The sequence below is a fragment of the Bufo gargarizans genome, chromosome 7 (genome assembly GCF_014858855.1).
Source record: "Bufo gargarizans isolate SCDJY-AF-19 chromosome 7, ASM1485885v1, whole genome shotgun sequence".
In the NCBI taxonomy this organism is placed as follows: Eukaryota; Metazoa; Chordata; class Amphibia; order Anura; family Bufonidae; genus Bufo; species Bufo gargarizans.
Window position 1 is genome coordinate 34,288,314 of NC_058086.1, and position 12,272 is coordinate 34,300,585.

Sequence of the window (12,272 nt, forward strand, 5' to 3'; positions counted from 1 at the left end):
TACCTCGATCACTGAGAATCGGACATCTTCAGGATTCCCGGCGTGGTTAGTCCAAACATGACGAGAAATTGGTTTATCACGTCTTTTACGGATATCTCCAATATGTTCCAAGACTCTTACTTTAAATGATCTCTTTGTTTTCCCTATATATTTAAGGCCACAGGGACATGTGGCCATGTATATAACACCCATAGTGTTGCAGTTGGCGAAGCTACGGACGTGAAATGTTTTCTCGTTCGAGCTGTTCTGAAATGTATTGCCTGGAGATAGAAAGCTGCAGGCTTTACATTTCCCGCATCTAAAGGTGCCCACTTGTCTATTTGTAAGCCATGTATTTGTTACTGGGGGGTCCAAATGACTATGCACCAGAGTGTCCCCTATACTGCGTCCTCGTCTAAATGTGATAGACGGGTTTTCTGGCAGGACGTCTGTCAAGTCTGGGTCTGTTTTGATTAAAGACCAATAGCGACTCAGAATGTCCCGAACCTGTTGGGACTCAGAGTCAAACGTACCAATGATTCTGATCGGTCCTGGAGTGTTTGTTATTGCTTTTTTGGGGGTTTGTAGGAGGGAGGGGCGATCCCTTGATTTAGCCCAGTTCCAAGCCTCATAAAGGCAATGGTCGGGGTACCCCCTTTCTTTAAAACGATGGAATAGTTTTGAGGATTCCCTCACAAAAGTCTCCGGGTCCGAACAATTACGTCGCACCCTCAAGAATTGACCTTTGGGGATACCTTTTTTGAGGGACCTCGGGTGGAAACTCTCCCACCGGAGAAGACTGTTGGTGGAGGTCTTTTTTCTGAACAGTGTTGTTTTAATGTAATTATTTGTGTCCCTTTCGAGGGTCACATCTAGAAACGTGATTCGACTATGATGTATTTCTGACGTGAAAAATAGTCCTATCTGATTAGAATTCAGTGTATTCATAAATAGATGAAATTCCTGTTCAGTTCCAGACCATAGAAGTAGGATATCGTCTATGAATCTGGACCAAAGAGATATATGTTTAGTCCACTGATTCATAGCTTCAGAGAAGACTATCACGTCTTCCCACCAGCCCAGGAGCAAGTTTGCATATGTCGGTGCACACGGGCTACCCATAGCGGTGCCCCTGAGCTGGTGGTAGAGGCGACCATCGAATGTAAAATAATTATGTGTTAGAACAAACTTAAGTAGTTCGAGAACAAAGTTATTGTGATGAACCATGTTAGTAGATCGAGTGTCCAAAAAATATTTTGCTGATAACAGACCTTTATCGTGAGGGATCGATGTGTAGAGTGCCTCTACATCAATCGAAGCGAACCAGGTGTATGGTTCCAGGGAAATGCCTTCTAATCTTTTAAGCAAGTCGGTGGTGTCGCGAAGATAGGAGGGTAGAGCGGATACAAATGGTCGTAGGATGTAATCGATGTAGGTCCCTACATGTTGGGTGAGGCTCTCAATACCAGAGACAATAGGACGTCCCTTCAGTGGAACTGTTCCCTTATGGATTTTCGGAAGTCCATAAAAGGTCGCAATTTTTGGGTTAGTTGGTAGTAAAAATTCGGATTCTTTTTTGTCTATACATTTATTAAGAAGGCCCCATTGTATGATCTCAGTCAGTTCGGCTAGATAGGTTGGTGTGGGGTCACTTTTCAAGCGTTCGTAACTATTTGTGTCTGATACGAGGGTATAGCACATGTCCCTATATTGTTGGAGGGAAAGGATAACAATGTTTCCCCCCTTATCTGATGGTTTCACAACAATGTTACTATTTTTATTGAGATTTTGTAGTGCTATCATTTCAGAATAAGTATAGTTTTTATGTATATTTTTTTCTTCAAGTTTGTGTAAATCACGTGTTACTGATCTCAAAAAGGTTTCAATATTAGCATCGTTGAGGGTTTTGGGTGGCATTTTAGTGCTTCTGTTTTTGAGAGACGTGAACGGGCCTTGTCCAATGGGGCGTTCATTTTCATCTAGTAACTCTGTGAGATTGTTCAAACTGTCTAGATCTTCCCTATTGATCCCCAATTCTAGGCATCTTTTTTGATCTGTTGTGGCGAAGATTTTGTGCCAACGAAGTTTTCTAGTGAAAAGATTTAGATCTTTGATCCAGTTGAAGCAATTGTAACGTGTAGTTGGAACAAAGGTCAAGCCCCTTCTTAGAATAGATATTTCGTCTCTGGATAATGTAATATCTGAGAGGTTAATAATTGACATGTCAGATGAAGTACAGCTTATTTCTTGTTTAGTTGATGAGGTAGAGGGCGATCCCTCAATCCATAGATGTTTCCCTGTGGTGGGCCTAAAAAAGGCAGGGAGTTGGACGTTGGCATACCAGAGTGTGTAGAGGGCCCCAATACACAGCCATCTGAAGTATATTCCTGCCTTCTGTCGTCTCGTGTTCTGTCGTCTCGTGACCCCCCAGTAACAAATACATGGCTTACAAATAGACAAGTGGGCACCTTTAGATGCGGGAAATGTAAAGCCTGCAGCTTTCTATCTCCAGGCAATACATTTCAGAACAGCTCGAACGAGAAAACATTTCACGTCCGTAGCTTCGCCAACTGCAACACTATGGGTGTTATATACATGGCCACATGTCCCTGTGGCCTTAAATATATAGGGAAAACAAAGAGATCATTTAAAGTAAGAGTCTTGGAACATATTGGAGATATCCGTAAAAGACGTGATAAACCAATTTCTCGTCATGTTTGGACTAACCACGCCGGGAATCCTGAAGATGTCCGATTCTCAGTGATCGAGGTATTAAAACTCACAACCAGAAAAGGAGACATAGATAAACTCCTAAAACAAAAAGAATCTAAATGGATTTTCAGACTTAATACAACCACACCGGCTGGACTGAACGAACACATCGATTTTGCGTGCTTTTTATGAAGAGGTCAAAAAATCTAATATGTAGATATCCTTATACTGGTAATCTGTAAACCAGTGGTATTATACCAATATATCATAGAGAGAATAATCGTCTCTACTCCTATCCCAATACCGCTTATTTATTATTTTGGATCCATTAATCTGAACGACAGTCCCTGACTATATTATGGAGGACCAGCCAACTATATAATATGATTTAAACATAGGTGATGATCACTAAACTTTACACTATAACCTGACAACCTCATCTACCTCTTGTATATTCACCGGCACATAAATTAGATTAATCATTGCATCATACTTTTATCTATATCACACTTTATGGGTGTCCCCTATAGAATTGATACAATATTCTGCATGATTTTAATCATATGTAATAGTTAATTAAATTGACATATACACTTATGGCCCTTCTGTGACCCTATGGAATGATACCTATACATAGGGCTCCACATACCAACATCCTGTAGGCTATAAGCTTTAACAACTCAGCGATTTGCTATGTGCATCGCTTAAGCCGCCTCCCCCTAGCTATCGAGGCAGTATGCGGGCCTTGCCTCCATGACGTCACGGCAAGTCACGTGACCGCCGTCATGCGATCACGTGTCCGCGCGTCATACCCGGAAGTGGTACTGATTTAAACACAGACGCCGCTCCCCAGGTGCGGCCGCGTCTTCATCCAGGCGAGCGGTCACGCCAAGACTTCGCGGCACCATCCTCTGCAGCCTCCCAGTATCAGGACATCTGTACCTACCGGAGTGGGCCAAAGATAAGTGGAGAATACCTCTATCATCTCCTAGACACGCAAGTCTCTATTTGCTTTGTCACTGGATAATAGTCTGTTGATCTGTTACAGCTCGAATATGCCGCCATAAGATCAACACAGGGGTCTGATTGTTAGTACAGCCAGAGGGGATAGAGTAATCCCTATATATCAAGATATCTGACCACTCCGCCTCTATGTATACTTATAATAGAGCATTGTGACATGCTAATAGACCTTCTAGTATCATTATATTTAACTTGTCAACTATAACTATAGTTGAATAGACTGCTATCACCTGCTATACTTACACAATTGTCCATCAATATTATTAACACATGATAGGACATGTGTCTATATGGTGACTTTTGGTTCACTATCGTGTGATCAGTTATATTTCATCACCCTCCAGTTGCACCGCCTGGCATACCTTTGCCCTACTGTACAACTGGATTTTTGTATGTCTTTTTCTCCAATAATTAATCACAATTCAGTGACCAGTTTATCATACTATATTTAATTATACTGTAGTCACGTGATTAATATTGTTTTCGTGGCTGTCTTGCTGTCCTTGATATTTTATGTTATACACCCCGTGTGGTATTTTGGCTTTTGTCCCCTGAGGAGCCCAATATTAACAGGGCGAAACGCGTAGGGACGCTTTTTACAACCATATCACAATCACACATTGTCTTTGTCATTTTTACCTTCACCTTATGGGGGTTGGGGTGTTATTTGTATAAATAAAGCATTTCTTATTTTTGGCACACCTGTAGACTAGTACTGGTCTCCCCATAGGATCACTATCATCGGTCACCTGTATCAGGGTCCTCTAGGGCACTATAGGAGGTACGAGATACGGGATCGCCCCTATCGGGGCGGCCATTCCGTTTTCAGGCAGGGCCATAATTGTAGGGTAATCCACTAGGGACATTGCCCCCTATCATTCACTTGATTGCCTACATCCAAGCAGTCAAGTGGGATAGATTTATTTTTGCTTTATTTCTTTTTCTTGTTTATATCTATTTCTTATACATTATGGGTCTTTAATTTTAAATATAAATATTAAAAGTGAAGCTTTGTAAGGCAGTAACTCAGGCACAGTTGCCAAAAGTCGAGAATTTTCAGGGACTATCCCTGGAAAACGTTGTGTGTCCAAGGCTTAAAATGAGGGGGGTCATATGAAAGATTCCTCCTGCAGCGGCAATTGCTGGAGAAATGCATCACTAATAGTAACTCCTGGAGCAACTGATCACCGGGCAGGGTGCAACATAAAATAGCTTGCTCTTATGGAAAACCCCTGAGCAGAAAAGTAGCCATAACATGGACCAAAATGCATATAACGACCCTGCTGAGTTTATAATTTACGTTTTGTGATCTAATTCGGGTACTCCCAAATGACTGTAAAAAGAGTTTTCTTTACAGACTGCAATTTTCCAAGGAGACTGAATACCTCTCAGCATTTCAATGGCAATGTATGCCCCACACCGTCTCACAAATACACCCGGAAATGCTAATTGTGGGCCATGTTTGCATTAGTCACACCCCTTAATGACCTGCTTCCTGTGAAAAACAAGACTGTTGGCAGGCATGAACATTGCTTTACAACACTGAGTGATGAGAAGTCATTTAGCGCTAAGCTGATGACCTAAAATGACTCTGTTTACAAACTACAAGCCATATGGTTGGTATAACGACACAGATTTTTATCATTTGCAATTTTGATCTCATCAATCTGTAGAGGAAAAAAAAAACTACAGATCATTTATGCACTAACTGGCTTCAACAGAGTTGGCATAGCATGTAAATCCACCCAAAAAGATGAATATTCAGAGCAAAGTTCTGCACCTGTATATGCAACCATCTAAGGCCTAAAGTACATTGGATGATGAGCAGCATTCATGTAATAGCTAACCAATAAAAGCACCTGCAAATGGTTTTTATGTAATGTTTTCTCTTGTTATGTATTACACCAAGCATAGCCGTGTATGGATGGCACAGTCAGGGTTAAAAATCCTGGCTCAGTCTTTGCAGGAGGTTAGGTGAGGATCCAGGACCTGTCCCCAGCTCAGTCAGTCAGCCTTAGGGGAGTTCAGAGTTAAAGGAAGCTGTTGCCTTATGCTTCCTCTTCCCAGGCCCAGAAAGCTTCAGAGACAAACAGTTCTCTGCAAGATCTACAGAAAGAGAGAAAGAGAAGGACAGAAAGAGAGGAAAATAAAAGAGAACTTGGAATCTGCATGGCCAAGCATAGAAGTCAGGAAGGTAACCTGCTACTACGGTCATTCAGACTTTGCTGCAGTGAGGAACACTGTCCCAGACATGCCTTCAAAACCCTGTATCCCACAGTGGACACTACAGACACTATTGCCCACCATAGTTCCTATCTTTAGCAAGACAGTGTACCATTGGGCCATAACGCCCATCCTTGCCTAAATCCATACATCACTTCTGGCACTGTGATTGACTGTGACAGCCAGAGCCACTAAGACTCTCATCCTCCTCCCCAGCTTCATCCACTCGCTGCAAATGTTCCTAGGAAAAACTATTGATTTTTTATAGATTATTTTGCTTTGTCATACTACCAAAAGTAAAGGTCACTCTACAGGGGCCAATGATAGGGACAATTATCAGGAAGGAGCATTCTAGGAAGGATTGTTCCTGATAATTGTTCTGGTAAGGTGCCGCCGATCACTCTGTGAATGAGCAAAGGTTCATTCACAGGGCGAAAGCAAAACTGGTGTGGTCGCTTTGGTCTACGTCTTCGGCGCAAATAAAATCTGACTTACAAAAGGCGTATATTATCACTTATTTTTGTGGACTATAATATAGTACATTACCACAGCAAGACTGCTCCCAACACATTTCAAGAACACAAACTTGTCTGTGACGGCATCTTCTCCCAGGAATTCAGCAAGGCTGTCTCTCAGCATCCGCAGCTTCATATCGGGGGGCGCCCTGAAAAAGATTCAGAAAGGATATAGGGGGTGCTCCAGCTACTAAGGCCTTGCCGTGCTCATACATATTATCATCCTGTTTGTAAAAACACCAAATTAACTGAGTTTTTTTTCATTAAAGGGGTTGTCTCATCTCAGACAATGGGGGCATATCACTAGGATAGGTGCGGGCCAGCACCTATATTGAGAAAAGAGCCCTGAAAGTGGAGGAGGCGCACTGCGCATGCGTATCCGCCCTCCGTTCATTTCTATGGGGACACTGAAAACAGGCGGGCCCATAGAAGTGAATGGGAGCGGTGGCCAGTCAGGCGCGGTGCGCTCCCCTTCACTACTATGGGGAGCGCACATGGAGGTAGCCGGACCAGAGTCCTCCAGCCACCACTTTGCGGGGCTCCGTTCTCAATATAGCTGGGGTTCCCAGCGGTGGGACACGCACCTATAAGAAAATGGGGGCATATCCTGCAATATGCCCCATTGTCTGAAATGAGAGATCCCCTTTATTTTAAATATTTTTGTCAATTTTTGACATAATTCAACTGAAAAACACCAGCAACTCCCAGTTAGGGTTTGTTACACAAGACAACGAATATGGTGGAAATACTGTGTGGAAATGATTAATTAGTTCAGATTAGTTCAGAAGGGATTGTGCATATTTAACATTTTTCAAAGCAGCTCCTGGATCTGAATACTTTTGTAATTGCATGTAATTAAAAATGTAGTATAGCTACCGAACTACTCAATAAAATCTATCTGTATAGCGCCACCTGCTGTTTGTTCTTTTTCTTATTTATTGTCCACCTCACTGAGGTGGTCGCACACGCTCTCAATTTAAATCTTTAACTGCCACCAGCCCAATCTTCTGATAGAAGCTGTGCCAGTTCAGGGAAAGGCCTCATGCACACGACAGTATTTTTTTGCGGTCCACAAAAAGGGATTCTGTTGTTCCGTGATCCGTGTTCGTTTTTGTTTCCGTGTGTCTTCCTTTATTTTTGGAGGATCACCAGACATGAAGGAAAGTAAATAAAAATCTAAGTCAAGTTTGTCATGCAAATGATAGGAAAAAAACGGACGCGCGGACGCGGATGACAATCTTGTGTGCCTCTGTGTTTTTTCACGGACCCATTAACTTGAATGGGTCCGCGAACCGTTATTTTCACGGACAGGTCATATATTTTTCATGGAAACACAGATCACGGACGCGGATGACAAACGGTGCATTAGCCGAGTTTTCCACGGACCCATTGAAAGTCAATGGGTCCGCAGAAAATCACGGAAAACGGAACAACAGACACGGGACACAACAACGGTCGTGTGCATGAGGCCAAAGGGATAGAACTGAAAGGATACGACCCCTGAGGAAGGACACACCTGAGCTGCAAGCCTCAAAGAAATGAATGGGGAGATCTCTGGATCTCCCAATCGATCAGCTGTTGTGCAGTAGCCCCAGTGACGAGACTATACAGCACCGCCTATTCTTTAGTGGACAGAGCTGGTTAATGTAGACCTCCTTCCATTCATTTGGGTAAGCCCTACATTTTCTTACCTGATGAATCCAAGTGAAATAAATCTCCAGATCACATCGAGAGAAACCTTATTTAATTTGGGGTTCCATAGATCTTCTGGCACAAGATAGACATGTAGCTCTATCAGCTGGAATTACAGAGAATCGTACATATGTTATGGCTGATTCCGGAACATATATCTCTAATTCATTCAACTATCATCCCCATCGTTAGAAGTTACTCAATCCTCCATTTCAGAATCGTTTATGGACATAAAACAGTTTCTTGCCTATATACTTGACCTAATATTGGCTTATAAAAAACAGCTGTATCTCAGGATCCTTCATATATCAGACATACAAATATAGGGGCACATTTATTAAGACCGGCATTTTTGACTCCAGTCTTAATAAAGCCTCATCGCTGGCGGTGGTTCCTCCGAAGTTATGAAGAGGCGCCAACCTCTCCATAACTTCGGTGCATCTAGGGCCAGTTCTAAATGTAAGCCAGCTTCCGAACTGTCTTACATTTAGACCATTTTCTACACCTAAGGCCTCATGCACACGACCGTGCCGTTTTTTTTGTGGTCCGCAAAAAATGGAAGGCGTCCGTGTTGCCTTCCGCAATTTGCGGAACGGAACGGGCGCCGGCAATATAAATGCCTATTCTTGTCCACAAAGCGTGGACAAGAATAGGACATGTCATATTTTTTTAGCGAGGCCACGGAACGAAGCCACGGATGCGGACAGTGCTGTCCGCATCTTTTGCGGTCCCACTGAAGTGAGTGGGTCCGCATCCGAGCCGCCAAAACGGAGGCTCGGATGCGTACCCAAACAACGGTCGTGTACATGAGGCCTAAGGGCTCATTCAGACGACCGTAGTGTTTTCTGGATCCGCAAAACACTGAGGCTGGCCCGTATGTGTTCCGCAATTTGCAATTGAACTGGAGTATTTCAGAATAGTAAATGACCCCCATAGTGGCTATTGTTATGTGTATTTATGCTACTGAGTGGACACCCAACCCCTGGATCACCAGGGACTGGGGAAGAAACCTGTAAGGGGGGCTGGACAAAAAAAAAAAGCTATGGATCATCAGGGACCGGGTAGTTGGCTGTTGCGTCAGTCATAACAGCACAAATGCCCTCTAGGTTCCCGGGAATAGGATTCTAGTCTATTTGCACTTCCAGGTTAACATGCCGTACAAAGGGCACATGATCCGAGCCCGGTTTTAACCCACAATGTACAGGGGTAGCGCCTGGCAGCCTGGGGCGCTGTGAGCTGTCTGTGCCCAAGTCTGCCTGACTGCGCAGGCGAACCCAAAGAAATTGTGGGCTGCAACCAGGCTAGGATCTCATGCCCGACATATGGCAGGTGATCCCAGAAGTGCCCACAACATAATTAGATTGGGGAGCACAGCGGTCGCCCGGTATGGTAAAAAACTAAACAAAAAACATCATAATGCAATTCTTGTAAGAATCGCCATTGTGGGTGAGATGAGATAAAAAATGGATAACCCCTTTAAGCACTTTTCTACAAGGGACTGGGTGCAATCCCGTTAGGTCCACTATATACCACTAGGTACATATAATACTAATTGGTCACCAGGGTGATTTCACAGGTAGTGGATTTGCTGTGGATTTCTGCAGGTAAAATCCACCAAAAGATTTTACAAAGTTTCACCCACATACGGCAGAAATGTGACTGGTGCCGCAAATTCTAAAGCCCCAAGATGTCAATTATGTTACAGATTTATAGTGAATCCATGTGTAAGACATGCCGAGGATTCTCTGTAGATTTTACATGAATTCGATCTGGTCTTTTTTTTTGCAGCTAAAAACCATAGAAAACACTTGCAGTTTTTATCCATACTGCGTGCGGTTTTAAGGGGCCTTTTTTTTTTCAAAACAAATGCGTGGATGATATTTTTTGTTCAGGAATTTTTTCACTATAAAGAAAGGGATTAAAAAAACGCCTGAAAAAAGTGCCAAAAGCTTTAACATGTCAGAAGCTTTTTACCACTAAGCGATTGTGTAAAAAAGGCCACAAAGTGCAGAGAAACGCCACTAAATACCTAGGTGTCAATCCACACTTAGGGCTCATGTACACAAACGTATTTTCTTTCCGTGTCCGTTCCGTTTTTGTTTTTTTTGGCGGACCGTATGCGGAACTATTCATTTCAATGGGTCCGCAAAAAAATCTGAAGTTACTCCGTGTGCATTCTGTTTCTGTATGCCCGCTCCGCAAAAAAATAGAGCATGTCCTATTATTGTCCACATTACGGGCAAGGATAGTACTGTTCTATTAGGGGCCGGCTGTTCCATTCTGCGAAATACGGAATGCAAACGGACGTCATCCGTATTTTTTGCAGATCCGTGTTTTGCGGACAGCAAAATACATATGGTGGTGTGCATGAGCCTTTAGGGCACTTTCACACTTGCGTTTTTCTTTTCCGGTATTGAGTTCTGTTCTAGGGGCTCTATACCGGAAAAGAACTGATCAGTTTTATCCTAATGCATTCTGAATGGAGAGCGATCTGTTCAGTATGCATCAGGACGTCTTCAGTTCAGTCACTGTACGGTTTTTGGACGGAAAAAATACTGCAGCATGCTGCGGTATTTTCTCCGTCCAAAATCACGGAACACTTGCCGAATGCATTATTTTACATTGAAATGCATTAATGCTGGATCCGGCACTAAGTGTTCCAGAAAAACTGATCCGGTTTTGCAGTCTGCGCATGTGCAGACGTTTAAAAATGTGAAAGATAAATACCGGATCAGTTTTTCCGGATGACAACCGGAGAGACGGATCCGGTATTGCAATACATTTGTGAGACTGATCCGCATCTGGATCCGTCTGCAAATGTTATCCGTTTGCATACAAATTGCCAGATGCGGCAGGCAGTTCCGGCGACGAATCCAGCGACGCCAAAGCTTTGATTTCCCAGGGCCCTTTTTCTTGTCATCAGGACTATATCTTCCCAAATCACAATCGGATGGATCCATGCATACATCATATCATACGACCAGGTGGATCCACTATATACGACTGCTAGTCACAACTACATTCGTACAGATAAAATACGCTCTCAGCTCTCACCCCCGCTGTCGATGGCCGGGTCTCAGTCATGGGAGTTTGAACTTGACCACTGTCCATGATGAATAAAAGCCCAAAGTCAGCCTTTGCATCCTGATAGTAAATAACTAATGAGGTCCCGGGTCTTCGGCGAATAAACTTCCAATGACGGTAGACCCCAGTGAGCGCTGCCTTCAGGTGCCAACCTCAGTGAAGCGGTGTGTAGTGTTGTACAGGCACGGGGCTGACACACCCTGAATACACAGGACCTCTCCGTAATGTCCACATACAGCATCACAAGCCAAGATAAGCTTTGTTTTGTTGTGCCCTGCAAGTGTGCGAATGACTCCGTAGTTAGGAGATTACTCACTATACTGGCTGCAAGGCTGGAATTTGTTAATTAGGGGCTTGGTTATGGGCAGATACATTTACTGTTAGAGACCAGGACCAAGCCACTAACTGCATAAAATGTGCAGCCTACCATTACCGGCAACAAATCAAAAATATAACTATACATACCCAATCCCACCCAGTCCCCTCGTCACAGTAGTTATGCCCACACGTGGCCTCTTCACAGAAGTTATGCCCACAATATGCCCCCTCACAGTAGTTATGCCCACATGTGCCCCCTTCAGAGTACTTATGCCCAGATGTGCCCCCTTCACAGGAAGTAAAAAAAACTGTAAGTACTCACCTAGTTCCTCCGATGATCACAGCTCAGCTGCCGGTGCTCCACAGCAGCAGCACATACTGTTGCACTAATGTCACGCGACAATTTTTATAATGGCAGTCTATGGCAGTCTATTCAAGATGGATTTTTCTGCGACTGTTGCATCGCAGTTGCAGCATGTTGCAGTGCGACACCATAGACTGCCATTATAAAAATTGTCGCGCGACATTAGTGCAACAAAATGTTACCCTACAAATGTTGCAGTGTAGTTGTGCCCTATCTGTCGCGCGACTTATTGTGTCGTCGTGTAGACGTAGCCTAACAGTCAGCTATCTCTGGATGCTCCCAGTTCTGCTATGTGTATTCCTGTTAAGCCATGGAGGTAGGGCCTAATAGGCTTCCTGTTAGTTTTCCACTGACAGGCTTAA

General features: G+C 43.5%; 1 protein-coding gene across 1 annotated transcript in view; it reads right to left on the reverse strand.

Annotated features, from left to right (window-relative positions):
• Nucleotides 1-11,502, reverse strand: part of SPATA1 (spermatogenesis associated 1) — a 33,483-nt gene extending 21,981 nt beyond the window's left edge. The window contains 3 exon segments of the mRNA XM_044301056.1: nucleotides 6,484-6,601; nucleotides 8,144-8,250; nucleotides 11,199-11,502. Coding sequence (XP_044156991.1) covers nucleotides 6,484-6,601; nucleotides 8,144-8,250; nucleotides 11,199-11,255 — 282 coding nt within the window. The 5' untranslated portion in view covers nucleotides 11,256-11,502.
• Nucleotides 11,503-12,272: the final 770 nt, after the last annotated feature.